The sequence below is a fragment of the Pangasianodon hypophthalmus genome, chromosome 17 (assembly GCF_027358585.1).
Source record: "Pangasianodon hypophthalmus isolate fPanHyp1 chromosome 17, fPanHyp1.pri, whole genome shotgun sequence".
Classification (NCBI taxonomy): Eukaryota; Metazoa; Chordata; class Actinopteri; order Siluriformes; family Pangasiidae; genus Pangasianodon; species Pangasianodon hypophthalmus.
In genome coordinates, this window is record NC_069726.1 from 1549551 (window position 1) to 1566724 (window position 17174).

Sequence of the window (17174 nt, forward strand, 5' to 3'; positions counted from 1 at the left end):
TGACAAACACAATGGTTTTTTTTAAAACTCTATAAATCATTGCTTGCTTAAATACTGGAGTGTATCTGCACTGCCCTGATTCAAAATGAATAAATTAGCACCTCAAAAAGCCAAGAAATGATTAGAAATCCAAAAGAATTGATTCCAGTTTCTTTTCCCCCCTTACATTTAGTGCAAAGCAATGTATAATAATTTTAGAACATCCAAAGAACTACTGAAGGACTCCTTTGTCTTATGAGGTTGAAGGATTCATAACGTAAAGAAAAACAAAACAAAAACAAACACTGAACAATTAAAGTTTTCAAAGGTGAAAATTGTGGTGTTTTTAAATGTATTTAAAAATATTTTTCATCAACAACTTTTCTAATATGTAAAAAGAAATTGCCAATAATTGACACTGTATTTTTATGTAAGTCAGTGTATAAACCTTTCCTTAGCTGCGGTTTCTCATGAAGTGATGACTCAGAGAGATTACTAGGATTGAAAGGAGGAACATACGCATAATACACACATCATTTTACACACAATTTAAATTTTTAATTTTATAATGCAAATTTATGATGAAAATAAAAAGCTATATAACAAAAAGCTAACACAGTTGACCTAAATGTAAAGTCAACTTCGAAGTCGTAGACCCAGCTTTATTATGTAATTAGTCACCTGCACAATGCCCTCTGTGCTGGGATTAAGTGTATTGTGCCTAAGAGGCCCAAACCCTGAAAAACAGCCCCAGACCATTATCCCTACTCCACCAAACTTTACTGTTAGCACTATGTATTCCAGTAGGTAGCGTTCTACTGGCATCTGGGATGGAAACCCGTTTCATGAAGCTCCCAGTGCACAGTTCTTGTGCTGATGTTGCTTGCAGAGGTAGTTTGGAACTTAGTGAGTGATGTAATAGAGGTTAGGCAATTTTTATGCTCTATGAGCTTCAGCACTTGGCGCCCCACTCTGTGATTTTGCTTTATGGCTGAGCTGTTGTTGCTACTAGATGCTTTCTTTTCACAATAATAGCACTTACAGTTACAGATCCAGTAGGGTAGAAGTGTCATAAACTGACTTGGGGCATCCTACGACACTGCCACGGATTGCATGGCTATGTGCTTATCTGTATGCAATGGGTGTGAATGAAACATCTCAGCTCAATGATTAGGAGGGGTGTCCACATACTTTCGGCCATATAGCATATGTTATACCTTGGGAGTGTCACTGTAGAGTTTTTGTTTAGTTATAGTGGGTCACAAAACGCAAGACTTCCAGGTAGCTTATATGTGGAGGACATCACCTATCAAAAACGAGAACGGTCTTTGACTGAGACCAGGACGCGTCACCAGAATCCATTTCAAATCAATATTACTTTCTCTTAAAGCGATAAGGGTAGGAGTGTAATTTAGGCAGTAGTAAAAATGATGACACCTAAATTCTATCCCTCTGACAAAATCCCTCAGGTAGGTTCTAGAGTCGTGTGCTTTTCAGAGTAAAATTTATTGCTCAACACCTGTCACCAGCCTACATGTCAAATCTCAGTTAGTGTCTGTTGCAGAGATAAGCATGGGAGTGTATATTCGGCAGTAGTGATGTTGATGCTAAAAAAAAAAAAGCTAACTCCTATGACAAAGTTCTTTGTTTATTTTTATACATTTATTCTTTGTTAAATCTAATCTCTTTCCTATAATTCCTTACGTAACTATTGTCTTATTCCTTACCTATATATTTCAATATTTCAATACCGATATACTTCAGATTTTTCAGTAGCTGAGTTTATGGACCCTTAGTGGAATATCAGACACCAGTTTTTTTTTTACTTCCAAACATTTCAGTTCAATTACAGCCCACAAGTAGATTTTAATTTAGAAAATATATTATAAATTCAGTTGGTGGGCCGGATTAGAAACTGTAGCCGTCTGTTTAAACGTGTAATGATTAGTTGAGCTCTGTAGGTATTAAATCATGCTGCAAGAGTTATTCAGCCCTTTTGGGTTTATTTTAGCTCTGGGAATTTTGCAGAGTTGGTGAAAATATTATTAAACCTTATTCACTAGTGAGAAGTAAATTGCTGCAGACAGAAGAATGTGTTCCAGCTTGAGACTGAATTCTCTGTAAGAGAGACCATGCAGTAACTGTTGAGAATCAAGTTGTGAAACTGAAGGTGTCCAAACAGTCCAGTGATTTGGGGAGTCACACAGAAGAGGCTCAGAAATCAGGAAGTGGACATTTTGCTTTAAATTCAGCTATAAATGTAGGCCAGTACATTTATTAGGTACTTTTCATTTTCCTTTATCACATCCTACATTCAGCTTACAACACATGCATGGTATCTCACTTGTCGAAAGGTATCAGTAAGGAGAGGGGTATAAAAACATTTCCAAGACATTAGATGTACCATGGAACACCGTAAAGGCCATCAACAAGGGGGGAAAATGGAACACCACAGTGCCATGCTGATAGACTCTTAGCCAAAAAGACTTGAGTGGTGTAATAAATTCAAAAGGTGCTTGAACAAAGTATTAGTTTAGGGATATGCAACTAGGTTATTGTAAGTTTTTTTTCTTTTTTCCTAAAAAACTTTTCTGATTGTTTTTTGAATAGTTTGCAATTTCACATTAAAGGTGGGAAAAGATCTGACATGCTTTATCTTAGTTTAATTTTACTTTACAAATCCTGCCATTTTAACAAGGGTGTGTAGACTTTTTATATCTACTTTGTGTGTGTGTGTGTGTTTACATTTACATTTATGGCATTTTGGCAGACGCCCTTATCCAGAGCGACTTACAATTATCTCATTTATACAAGTGAGCAGTTGAGGCTTAAGAGCAGTGGCACCTTGGTGGTGCTGGGATTCGAACTCTTTAGGCATGTGTGTGTGTGTGTGTGTGTGTATGCATATGAGAATATTTTAACCATTGGCTACCCTGTAATTCCGCTCTGCAATACTTCATCTCTCCACAAGAGGTCAGGAAACACAAACACAGTGAGATCACTGAACACTGGCTTTACTCATTTTCCAGCCCTGACATATTTCCTTTTTTTCTTTCATACTGCACGAGATATAAAAGTTAATAACTGTTCCAATTCAAATGCTTCTTTTGTTCATTTAGCATTCTGTCATTATGAATGTGTCATAATGTTTACACCAACTTTTCAAAGACAATCAACACAAAAATGTTTGGGTACATAACACACCAAAATGATGTCTGTACAGGGCAAACACCAGGGTGGTTTGACCTCGGCTTGATAAATAACAGAATTATTTTGTAATTTTGAGACTAGACGTAATTATCTAACATTCCTTAAATAATTAATTGAATAAATAGAAAATTAAAATGAACTGCAATTGCTGTCAGGATAAAAAAAATGACAAAAACTAAAGTTTACTGCAGTAATAAGTATTTACTGTTTCTCATATTCACCTTGTTATATTGCTTATGTTTGTAATGTAACATTAATTCATCATTAACAACATATTTCCAATTTATTCCATTATTCATCTTAGTAGAGACATTTATAATAATTTTAACATTTAAAGGACGTATTTGGTTACCCAGCTCATTTCCTGGGTAATTGACATAAAAGGCACATGGGCACAAACCACATCGTGAAGCTTTATTGTTTGTTTGCCATCTAGTAAGTTCTGAGCCGTGTTTATTGGAAAGCCATCTCATGCATGACCCTAGCTGATTTATTCTTGTTCCTGTTAGCCTAGCCCTTCGATTTTTGGTATTTTGACCCTGCCTTTGACCTTGAAATTGATTGTATTTTGGATTTGTCTGCCTTCAAAATGCTATTTGTTAACTACCTGGACTGTTTTTTGGTTTGTGTTTTGTGTTAATAAACTTCTTGCTCCTCCTTGTAATAATAATAATAATAATAATAATAATAATAATAATAATAATGATAATACGAAAGGTCCATTTAAGCGAAATTTCTGATGGTGCCTGACCTGACCTCCCATGTTCCTCTACACTACAATATTGTGTAAAACGAGTTAAAGTAAATTAAAATGGTATGGAGTTGGTCCACCATCTCAAGTGGAAATTTGTTTCATAACCTTGATCTAAACGCCAAGCCAGAATATCCGCTTCAAATCTCCAACTCTTCAAACTCATGGCTCTGAAGACACTCCATCTTATCCGTGTTATTCTCTTCCAGAACTTTCTGTTTGACACTGACAATGTGCAGACGGCCGCACTCGTAAATTATCACACAAATATATGATCTTAATTTCTGTGAACTGTTTTTTTTTAATGGACCTTTTCCAGCCGTCTCTCATGTTCCTGTCTCTCTGTGGGACTTTCTAAAAGCGCCAAACAGATGGTGCATAGAAAATAAACGAGGACATAAAAACCATATGGATATTAAAGCAACTATGAAATATCATATTTAGATACAGAGTCTGTTTCTATTATTTGTACACCATTTATGCACAAAGTATACAAAAGTCATCACTATTCTGTTTAATATTAAATAATTAAATAATAACCTTTTCTCATAAAATAACTGGACATAACACAGTGTTTACATTCACTGTGTCCTTCTATTTACAAATTAAAGTTTAAATTCGGCCTATAAAGGATCTTTAAACACATTTCCCCTTATGCTAAATGTAAAATCATCTAGCTTGCATTACACTAAACACATAGCTATAAGCTTCTTTTAGTTGTTGTAGCATTGTAGCTCCACTGATATCCTGACTGATTGGTGACATTTAGTGTCAGAGGAAACTGGGTTTAATTTTTTTTTAAACTACACTAAATTCAGGACAAAAACTAAAACTACAGGGCTTCTGAGGTGCCGTGATGCTTATTTTTAATTAGGTGTAGCCACATTTAATATCTGGAGGCCATGAGATAATACATTGATGCTATGAGATAATATATTGGGGCCACAAGAAAAAACATTGAGACCATGAAATAATACATTAAGGTGAAGAATTAATACTTTGAGGCTACTAGATAACACACTGAGGCCACAAGACAATGTATGGAGTCCATGAGATAATAAATTGAAGTGACAAGATAATATACTGAGACCACATGATAATACATTGTGACCATGAGATAATATATTGAGGCCACTAGTTAATATATGTTGGCCACAAGACAATATATTGAGGCCATGAGATAATAAATTGAAGTTACGAGTTAATATTTTCAGGCTATTAGATTATAAATTGAGGTCATGAGTTAATATATGGAGGCCATGAGATAATATTTTGAGGCCATGAGTTAATATATTGAAGACACAAGATAATATACTTAGGTGGCAGGTTAATATGTTGAGGCCACTAAATAATATATTGAGGTGACAAATTATCTGGTATTCTCAAAATGGTATTTTGAGAATACCAGATAATATTACGAGGCCATGAGATGAGGAACATGGAACACACTTTTATTCCAAGAATCTGTCCCTGTTATCTCTTATCTTCTCATTTTGCTGACACCAAGTGGAAATACATCTAGAGCTTTATCCTGGTGTACTTGTGTCCATGTTTTGTAATTAGGCACAAACCTAAAACCTATATAAATACAGATAAACAGTGTTTGCTGATGTGTTCTGGACTTGCACCATCATTAACCTTCCTGGTTGAGATGCGTCTCCACGGATGACTTGCTGCATTCATTTGCACTGTGAAACTCATTAGAAATTATGCTTCTGTCTTTTCCCGAGGTTCTTATGGAGATGGAAGTGTTCTTGCTTGGGTTCCTGCAGCGCAGCAGATGTCCATAGGCGCGTCTGAAGTCTCGGTTCAGGGCAGGGTACAGGATGGGGTTCAGGGCCGAGTTGAAGTAACCCAGCCAGAGCACTACGGAGTGTGCGAGTCGGGGTGGCTCGGTCTCACGCCTCAGGCCCATGCAGGTGAAGAAGACAACGTACGGCAGCCAGCAGATGATGAAGACTCCAAGCACGGCAGCCAGAGTCATGGTGGCTTTGTGTTCCCTCAGAGTGGCCCCCCTCAGTGATGTTGATGAACGAGTGAAAGACGGAGTGGCAGCACGGATACGACGCACCTGAGGGAGAAAAGAGCGAGGGATGAAGGGATGAACTCTCTCTCTGGAAACTGTGTACAGGGTTCATTTGATGCAAGTGTGTTTCTGCAGAACATGAACTATGGACATTCCTTGCTGTACTTGCCACTGACCAGTCAAGCTCAAGTTTTACAGAATGACCAATCCTGCAATTTTTTTGGTGGCAGAGTGTTTTTTATATGTTTTACCAAACAATAGGTGTAAAATTGTCCTTTGTAGCATGTGATCAATTACTTACAAAGCAACATTAATATATTATTCAAAGCAAAACACTGAGCAAGTTCTATTATTCTATATAAGACACACTGTTTCTGCCATAAAGGACGTGTATAATTCTCGTTTAGAAAACGAGAAAAAAAGTTTCTCTGTGGATAGGATAAAGATACCTGTTCACGTGCCATGCAGAAGATGCGATGGTACATCCCACACATGACCAGCAGAGGGAAGAAGAAGATGCAGAAGACACCAAGCAGCACATAATTATTGTTCCACTCATAACGGCAAGTCCGTCCCTCATCTCCCTCATCCCCTATTCTCCAGTCATGGTTCTGCACATGGAAATCTGCTGTGTTCCAGCCCATGTAGATGGGAGCGAAGGCCATTGTGAATGAAAGGATCCAAATAACCATAATTGCTGCCGCTGCTCGTGCTGGAGTGAACCTGGTGGTATAGCTGAGTGGGTCTGAGATGGCCAAATAACGATCCACGCTGATAGCAAGCAATGTGAAGATGGACGCGGTGCCCAAAGTCACATCCATAGAGAGATAGATGTTGCAAATGGCGCCCCCTAATGGCCAGCGACCACCGCGCAGCTCTAACGTGGCGCTGAGAGGCAGCACGAGCAGGCCGAGAAGCAGATCTGTTACAGCCAGAGCCACCACGAAGCAGCTGCTGATGCGGCGAAGACGACGACTTGTGCCCACAGCTAAACACACCAACACATTTCCACCAATGGTGAATGCGATGAACGTCACAAGCACCACCCAACGGAAAAACATGGAAACCATGACTCCCTGCCGTCTCCGCTGAACGTCCTCACTCATCAACACTTACCTCCTGTTTGAATCAGAATCACACTGTAAATGATATTTCCCACATGAAACCTGATTCACTTTTGCTAATAAACAGTTGTACATATCAACATTCCCAGAGTACATACACAGGAACTTTCTAAAATATCAGACACTATGTAGCTGTCACAAGGTGTTTAGTCCAACTTATGTTCATAGCTGAACATAAGTTATGGGATTATGAGATTTTATAAAAGACTTTATATATATATGGTTGCAGAAGTTTTCTGGAAGGAGATCTTTATTTAACATTTATGTCAGCACTTTGTAACAGTCAGAGATAAAACTATAACTTTAAGTTTTCCAACATTTCCAACAAGTCTTAATCACTTCAAGAGAAAGGAAAAAGAGATAGGTGCTTTTAAAGTAAGTGAGAACAGGAACTAAGTTGTTTTATTAAATGTACCTATAAATGGATAAAAAGTTTGACATGTCATTCTTTAAGAAATAAAAATAAAAATTTTTGGAAAATTGGCATGAAATACAAGTTACTTCAACTGATTAGACAAAATGTATGAGCAGGTTATAAATTCATCCTGGGAGATGGTGGTCATGTGATCTTTGCAGTAAAATGCCACCAAAAAAACTATTCATGTCCTGGCAGATAAGCTTGTAAGATTGTAAGAGGGCAAAAATGTTAATGAATGCACTTTCTCATGATGTGTTGCCGCACTGCTTCTTCTGGAAGGTCACCAAAGGAAATGAGTTGCAAAATGAGCTTTAGTCTTCTGTGTGTCATACTGTGACTGCTCAGGCCTAAAAAGAATTGCTCAGATGAGAAAATTCCTGTTGCGCATTTTTTACATTTTACATTAATAAGTGCTATGTATGTAGATTTTCCTGCACTTTTAAGGGAAAACGGTGTTCAAGGTCATTTGATCCATGTCAGCAAACCTTATAGATTGTTTTCTCAAACCATTATCTTAATGATTTTAAAATATTTCCTTGACCGAGCTGGCTTAATGTTGCTGCAGTACAAGTTGGAGACATATGACCAGGACAATGACGATGGCAGCTATTAAGACGGATCAGAGGAGGACCAGGCTGCTAAGAGCCACTCCATCACACGCTGAGACAGCGAGTGTAATGAGATCAGAACTTCAATCAGATTACACACAGACAGTTATACACTGATACCAGCTTAGACAAACATCACATCCAAACACATTTACATCAGTGTGGCATGAATTGCAAGATACAGCACACTATTAGACCTAAATTTGACACCTCGTGTAGGTCAGAGATCTGACATTTGTTTTCGCTTTTTACACAGTTGCACCAAAATTACATAAAGATATTAAAAGTGTGTGAATGTCTTGTAACATATCCTAAAAAAAGTGAATAAGTGAACAGTAGTGTTGTTTTAAACTTTATTACACAATTCTACTTTTTTGGTCTTCTTTTACCATGCACAGTGTGTTAGTCATCGTATAGCCTTCATTAGTGTAAGTTTCTGATTGGGTGGTGCGCTGGTATATACACACACACACACACATACACACACACACACACACACAATGTTGTACTGAGAAAACAAACAAACAAACAAACCATATCCCCACCCAAATATTATCCGCTCAGAGATGCTGCGTTTTACAGTGATGGATAAAATACAAGGGTGCCAATAGTTTTGCAGCCTAGCAGAATGGCTATGGTCAATAAAATTACTGATGACAAGTTAAGTGTAGCTATGAAAATGGCTAAAACATCAGTGTTTTGCATGTAGTTGTTTTACAGTGTGGATGAGAAGGAAACTGCATTAAATGTTATTTGAGAGAAAAGCCCTGAACAATTTTATCTCCATCTGCTGCCATCATCTGCACGACGTGCGATTCAAACCTCTCGCCTCCGTCTGCGGAGTCAAGGGCACTTTCAGGCCTGGAAAGAATCGCATTATGCCTTTAGCGTCCTCCTCGCTGCAGATTTAAGATCAGCAGCAGAGTTTACACATGCTTCACACACATCGTTTGTCTCAGCACGAGACACGACCGTTTTAAATTCACACTCAAATGAGGCCTCGTCTGCAACGGCGAACGGCGCTCGATTATTTACGCTCCCCATAAAACCCGACAGCTTCCTGCATTGCAGAATCTCAATATATATAAAACTACATGTTATTTTCCACACGCTCGTAAAAACACAGCGTGGTGTGGCCTTCTTGTGACTTCTCCCTGGAGGAAACCATTTAAGGCTGCAGTAAAAAAAATATTTTTAGTGTATATCTACAGATGAAGCTTCTAGATAGAGGGTGAGACTGTGACCTTCACTAGAACCTTTGATTAAAAAAAAAAACAAAAAAAAACAGGATTAAACATGTACCAGGTTTATAAGATTTTATACCACAGAATCCAGTGTTGATTTCTGGACTGTGATTGGTCAGAAAGTGCTGATTAATTTTCTATAAAAGCAGCTCTGACAGTAGTGGAGCTGCAAATCACAGGTTTATATTAATGCACTCGTTTTAATACGTTATCGTTTCTATAGTAACAGCTCGTTCACAGGATGCTCCACATAAACGGATTAAAAACACTGTGTAATTGTCTGTTTTTAGCAAACGAGTCTCCAGAGCCAGCACTTTGTAACAGTTTCTTTTTGCCTTAATAACATTTATAAAAAGTACAACGTGTCATTCTTTAAGAAGTAAAATGAATGGTTGGCAAAATGCTGTAGTATAAGAGTAATAAAAACACGTGGATGTGCTGCAATAGGAAAATAATCAACTGCATGTTGGTAACAGTAACTCTGTTTAATCACACCACCCCATCAACATGGAGTGTGTTACGATAATAAAGTGATTAAATCACTGATCCAATCCAAAGTTGTGGATCGGGAGTCTGTCCCAAAACACTGGAGGAAGGTATGAGTAGCCTGGTTGGGATGTTGATCACTCACACACACACACACACACACACACACACACACACAGCCAATCCACATGTCCAACACAGAGCATGTTTCTGAGGAGGAATAGGAGGAGTACAAGTGTACAAATAACTACGGCAGCTATAAAGCCAGCGTGTAACATGAGCGGGCTGCTAAGTGCTCCTCAGTCACATGCTGAGACAGAGATCATAACTGTGATGCGATCTGTGGAGGAGCATCGTAGCTTTTTCACCTCTGGGGGGTGTTTTTTCTGTGAGGTGGAATGAAAACCTGGGGAACCTGAAGAACCACAACAACATTAACCAGAGCTCAAATGTCATGGGAGTGTGGTGTTTTTCTTTTACTTTCTTTTGGATGGTCAGAGAAAAAAGTGCCATGTTTATTTATGTCAGACTGGTATATGGCATCTGCTGTATTTACTGTGTGATGCATTTCCTGTTTTCATTCATTCATCTTCAGTAACTGCTTCATTCAGGGTATTATTAATGTGTTTATATTTCAGAAATGTAACCATCTAAGCTCTTCAGGTAGCGCAAAATATGAATGAGATTGACAAGACACTATACACCACAAATATATATATATATATATAAAATCGAATACACATTTTGTTTTATTGTTACTACGAAGACATTCCATTTATGACATAAAGACTCAAAGAGCAGTACAGAACAAGTGTGTACCAATCTAAAATAAAAGAGAAATGGATCAATAAAGTCACCACTAACTATAACTATATGACTAACTGTTCAATTCAGTATTTTATACAAAAAAAAAAAGACTTGACATGTCCCGATCGCAGATGTTATATTCCCTGTTTATGTTGGATCATGTTTCTGTTTGGCTGGTGATGAAACATGTCAACAAATTTTAATCTATGATGACTTTACACACAGTTATTGACCTTAGGTTCATGTGGTGAAACAGAAATCCTACACAGCGCTAGTTTTAAACAAACGTATGGTTTAGGATCGACTTTACATCCTGACTTCAGCTGGTTCAACAGGCTGCTGCCGTAAACTACCACATTACTTGTTAGCTACATTAGCCTAGTAGCTCCAATGCAAAACATCAAGTACATCTGAGTATTCGAGTACATGGGGTAAAGGGTCACAGTGTAATGTTAATTTTTGGTTTAATGGTTATTTTAAACAAGTTTAACTGAGTGTAATCTCGCCCTCTCTCTCTCTCTCTCTCTCTCTCTCTCTCTCCTCCCGCCATTATTTGGACATAAAGCAGATCACCACACACACACACACACACACACACACACACACACACAATCCACAGTCTACCGAAATCCTTCTACTCAGTTACCTTCACTAATGGATTATGTGGAAATGTGTTCTAATGTAGTAAATTTGGGTGAAATTTCTGTACAAGTCAAAAATATTAATGAACTTCAAATAATTTAGAACTATTATTAACTTACTCACGGTGTGCAAGTGCGTGTTGTGAGTCCTGCAGTCCAAAGTGTGTCTTCATTTCTCCAGGATCCTGCGTCCTCTGTCTGCATTTATGTCTTCTTTCCTCCCTTTGCACTTTTACCTCTATTGCTCTCCCTCACTCACTCACTTGTCCTCAACCTCACATTTTGTTCTTGTCTCCTCGTGTCCCCTCCCACCCCTAGGCTTCACTCTTTTTCCTCCTTGACTCTTGTCTTTTGTCCCTCATTCAATTTTCGCTCGTCCGTTCGAGCCGGAGACAGTCTGCTCAGCACCGCAAACGAGCCTCGCTGAACTTAATACAAGAAATGAATCTGTGGCCTGTAAACATGGGACATAACATAATCTAATAAACACACAGTATAGTACACACTGAGTAGACAGAACAGCAGGAGCATCATCAGAAAATCTGAGGAATGAAGAATATCCATAGCTCATCCCTACAGAGCTGGCCACCAGCCATAAAATCACCTTTTTCATAGAGTAAAGGTCAAAGGTCTTGACAATATTGTGAAATGCCTGTTTCAAAGTAACTCACTTGTTATTTTCTTTTCTCTTTCTGTCCGTCAGTTTGTTTGTACCTGGCATTTTGTAGACTTTTTCAAATCATATGTTATAAGTACACTGGCTAAAAGTCTAAATTTTTAACATCTGGATTTTCTTTTATGTTTTTTTACATCACTCTTAGTGGCAATTAATCAAAACATAAAGATTTTCTGAACAGATTTTCTGAACATTATTTACTGCAACAGATGTTAAAGTTAGCAATAATTAACCGGAGATAATGTTAAGAGGGTAATGAAGTAAGTTAACACTCAAATTATTAAATTGGTGTAAATAAATTACATTTCACTAACATAAATACATAAATTAGAAAAAAAATCACAGCATGTTACATGTGTTACCACACTGAAGTTGATTATTGTCCTCTAACACCATGTCCTGAAGTGTTTTAATCCTCTTATACCACAGCAATATGCCAAAGATCCTTAATAAATAAGATTCTTATTTATTAAGAAACAACACATCATACAGTTTATTATTTTATAATTATATTTAATGTTTTCACTGTTCTCACTTATGTTATAGAAGCGATGAACAGTCGTTCCCTCACCAGCCTCTCTTTTTCCTTTCTCTTGAAGTTAATAAGACAAAAAAATAAATGGAAGCTTGTCATGTTACAGAGAAACTGAGAAAGCGTAAACGCCTCTGTCCTGAAGAGTTTAAGGAATAGTTTTACCTCTGACTGTTACAAAGTGCTGACACTGGAGACTCCTTCCATAAAAGTTGAAGAATATTTCACCATATCACTGATTACACAAATATTAGAATAACGTATTATAACGAGTGCATTAATATAATCCTGTGATTTGCAGCTGCACTACTGTCAGAGCTGCTGTTCTAGAAGATTAATCAACACCTTGTGACCAATCACAATCCAGAATTTAAGAGAGCTGTGGGATAAAATCAAAATATATGCTTATAGATTAAAAACAGTGCTAGTGTCAACTGGAATTTGTAACTTTAATGAAATAAATTCACAGCTATTTCTCACACATAAATCTATTTTTGCATTAAAACAAGTCAGGCTTGAAGTTTAACAAAAAAGTGCTATAATACATGGAGTTAACTTTTTATTGTCATCTGATTGTTGAACATTGTCCATGTTTCCGTAATGAGAGTTCCATTTGCCGTCATTATTAACGTATATGATGTTGGAGATCGTCAGTGGTCCTGTTTATAAGACATGAATGTACGCTGCTTACGTATGTGGAGTGTTTATTGCTGACTTATTAAGCCAGATAATAAAGCAAAATAAACATAACCTTAATCTACTGTGTTTTGCTTAGATGATCATGAACATATAGAATATAGATAATATTCTGTGTATACATAATGTTACATAGATAATGCTATGGAAAAAAAATCACTGGAGAGATGTTCAGGATATTAAGAATCATAAAGAAGAACATCACGTGTCAGTTTTGGCCTACAAATAGAGGAGAAAGGCCCATTTTTTTTGTTTCTTCTGAACAACATGTTTCATTAGGAAGTCATGGTCTGTACACTTTTAACACATTTTAAAATTAATACATACCATTTAACAGTTATCTAAATTAAAATAAGAGGTTTAACTTTTGTACATTAACAATAAAAAATGACATTTTACTTATTTTACTTAAGTTTCATTTTGTTCTTTTTTATTTAAAGTATGTCACTGTTTGTATTTATAGTTTTGTCATTCATCTTATTTTATCTTTGTGGATTTTTTAATTTAAAATTTTAAAAATTGTAGTCATGTTTCATTCTTTTATTTATATTTTTATTATTCATTTTATATTTCATTTTGTTTTTATTAACCTGTTAATCATTAATTTCAATTTCACTACCTGATTACAAAGCACTTTGAGCTGCAACTTGCAGACTTGTAGAAGATTGTAGCAGATGTGGGCGTTGTTTAGACCAGGACTACCCCTGGAGGGAGTTTGGAGATGATATATAGATATTGGGTGTCATTTGTAAATGGTGCTTGGACCCCAGAGATTGCTCTCTGTGACTACTATTATTATTATTATTATTATTACATAAAAATGATACGATTTTAAAGTAGAGATGTCAGCCATATAGGATCTGAAATCTGAAGCTGTAACTGCTGCTTGCACCTCAGTCTAGTAAGTAATAGAACATTAGTGAATTAGGAATAATGGTGTATGAGTGGATGTTTTAATGTCAGTATTCTTGCGAACGTGCATGTTTTCATGCTGCAGATGTGTCAGTGTGCAGAAGGACGTTTCCTGTCAGTACCGTTCCTCTCGCTCGGTGGCACTTCTGGGCCAATTAGTGCGGATTACAAGCGTGTCCCAGAGCTGCGATCCTGTCCCTGTCTATCATTCTCATCTGAGCTAACGAGCTGTGAGAACCCGAGTGTCTCCTTCAGCATGGTTCCGTATGTCTCGAGGCGTTTCAGGGCTTGTGGCATGATACTGATGCAAATACCTATGCAGACGTGTGTGTGTGAGTGTGTGTGTGTGTGTGTGTGTGTGTGTGTGTGTGTGTGAGAGAGAGAGAGTGTGTGTGTGTGTGTGCTGGAAACTGTGCCATGATCTTTAACAATCTTGCATGGAGGTCACATTTGAAAGGTCAGTGCAACCCAGAGGAAAGACACATTCTACATCAGATTTCCTCTTGACCTCATTTGGGATGTGGTTAGAAATCAACATGAGATAAATTTTTTTCAAATTCTTATTCTTCCAAATAAACGAAGAGCAATACTATAATTTCCCTGAATGTGCCTTTTCCAGGTCTACGCTGAATAATATTTAAGTTTCAGTGGAGAATCAGAAATGTAGCTTCCTTGTTTGTTTTCAGAACTTTAAACCCATTATTATTAATTTAATTCATTTAAACCTGTCATACAGTAAGAAATGACCATATTTACAATATCTTTCCTGCTGCAGAGTTGCAGGTAGTGACTAATTAATATTAATGCCATTCATACTGTAATGTGTGTTTGAAACATTATACTGTATTTTTAAATAGAGTGTTAAAGACTGTAGTATTGATAGCAGTTATATTACTGCAAAAATGTCACTGAAAATGTGTGTTGTTTTATTTAAATTTATATACAGTAGTTTTACATTTTTTATTGTGGCAGTGGGGGCGTGGTCAAGTTGTGGCTGTGAATGGGAGGAGTTACGGAAAATGAGCCAGTAATGAATGAATAGGTTCACCTGTGTGTGGTTAACAAAATAACAAATATAATGGATCAAATTACACAATGACCAAATGACCAGTGACAACAAGAGTATCAGTGCATCACAGTCAATCCCAGAAAAATATTAAGCTATATGGGTCATATATTAAAAATATCAGGCTACCTAGATAGGCTAACATAAACTTACCCTCTTCTTTTTTAATTTTAGAATGACGCAATAATAAAAAAAAAGAAAAATTGAAAAATGAGCCAAATGTGGTTCCTTTGCAGCATCAGGTCAATGCTTCTGGTGACCGAATTCTACAATAAAGGTTAATTAAAGCTCCTATAATACAGCATAATCTCCCAGAACTGTAAAAATCTGCCCCAAATTCCACATGATCTGCTATATCAGTCTGATAACACAGACACTACAGAAATTCTTTACAGTTTAAAGGAGCAGCAATAATTTAAATGCCAGTGGTCTTTAGGTTATATACAACATTGTGATTGGTTATTTTTCTCTCTAAATTTTTCACTTTCTTTTTTCAGACTTATTTGGCTTCAGTGAGAATGAAATCCATTTTTAAAGTCCTTATATGCATGTGGATATTTGTGTGTGTGTGTGTGTGTGTGTGTGTGTAATTTTTCTCGAATGTTTGTTTAATATTTATCTATGGATATTTGGGTCGTGAAATTCTTGGACTGTGTGCTTTGTGTGGATATGTGTGTGCATTGTTGAGTATGTGTTTTGTGTATATATGGATATTTAGATGTGTGTGTGTGTGTCCTTCCCTCTGCTGCGCTCTGTCTCATTGCATTTTCGTCGTGGTGAATGCAGACTTTCCATCTCGGCACACAGATGTTGCTCTGAGCCCCAGCGCCTGCGTTCAGGAGGACGGCACCCCGCGGAGACAGGAGTTGTGTGCTTGTCAGCGAAAGATGGAGGGAAGAAGTGTGTGTCCTCGTGTCCCACTCTGCCCACTCTGTCCTGCTGGGAGGGAGCACACTGCATCTCCAAAACACTCTGAGTCACTGAAGAACCCCTCAAACAAACAGAAGTGATTCCATTTACAGACACAGACATAACGAGGGAGAAACAGTAAATAGGAACCTAATGTCTCTGGGATGATGGGAATGAAATTGAAATTGAATTAAACTTTTAACGTAGTGCAGATAATCAGGTTGTACTTATGCAGAAAGGTGCCTTTTTCAATCAAGTCAATCAATCAGTAATCCAGAATAAGCACAAAATGTGGAATGTATACCTTAATATCCTACTGTGTTGTTGAATTCTGGATTCGGATTGGCCGCAAGGTGTGACAGTGTGTGTGTGAAAGAGAAACACAGACTGAGATAGAAGGAGAGAAGTGTTGCTTGGACAGATACACACACACACATGATCCTATAATTGTCTCACACTCCACTGATCTGATGCTGACTCTCACACACACCAACCAACAGGACAGGAGAACATTTAGCATTTATTAAGGAAGCACTGAGCTCTGTCCTACGGCTGCAGACTTCTGATCGGGGCAATTAAAAAAAAAGAATTATTCATTTGTTCATCTAAAGAGAAGTATTCAGACTCATCTAACTCTTCCTTCCCTGTAGTCATTATTAGCTTGCTAATGTCTCTCCTGTAGGCTGTGAGCTGTGTTTGTTCTTCATCATAAAGCCTGTGGTGTGACTGAAGAAAGCTCTTGACATTTCCAGCTCCTGTGAGATTACAGCCACTGAGCAGCTCTGTTTGGTTTTTCATTTCTCTTTTTTTTCTTGAGATCTACGTTAAGACAGAACCTGTTCCAAAATAGCACATTTCTCCTGGTGCGTGCTTATTCATCAGAAGGTTACTAGGGCGTGCTTCGGGTTTGTGAGAGAGTGAGAGAGAGGAGAATGCAGAGATAGATGTACAGAGGTGTATGCAATAGATATGTTCACATGAATTCAGTGCAGTTTTCACAAGGCCTCAGACTGTTCTGGGCCTTGGAGCCTGCACTTTCTCTGAGTAGCCACCAGGGACAGCATTGAGTCTCACTCAACCACCTCAGAA

The 17174-nt window shown here is 37.5% G+C and overlaps 1 protein-coding gene across 1 annotated transcript; it reads right to left on the reverse strand.

The window, feature by feature from the left end:
* Positions 1-4594: 4594 nt before the first annotated feature.
* Positions 4595-7075, reverse strand: hrh2b (histamine receptor H2b). Its single transcript, XM_026910315.3, has 2 exons — positions 6416-7075; positions 4595-6011 (listed from the first exon to the last, which is right to left on the reverse strand). The coding sequence occupies exons 1-2, from the start codon at positions 7070-7072 to the stop codon at positions 5574-5576; spliced, it is 1095 nt and encodes a 364-aa protein (XP_026766116.3). The 5' UTR covers positions 7073-7075; the 3' UTR covers positions 4595-5573.
* Between the last annotated feature and the right edge of the window lie 10099 nt (positions 7076-17174).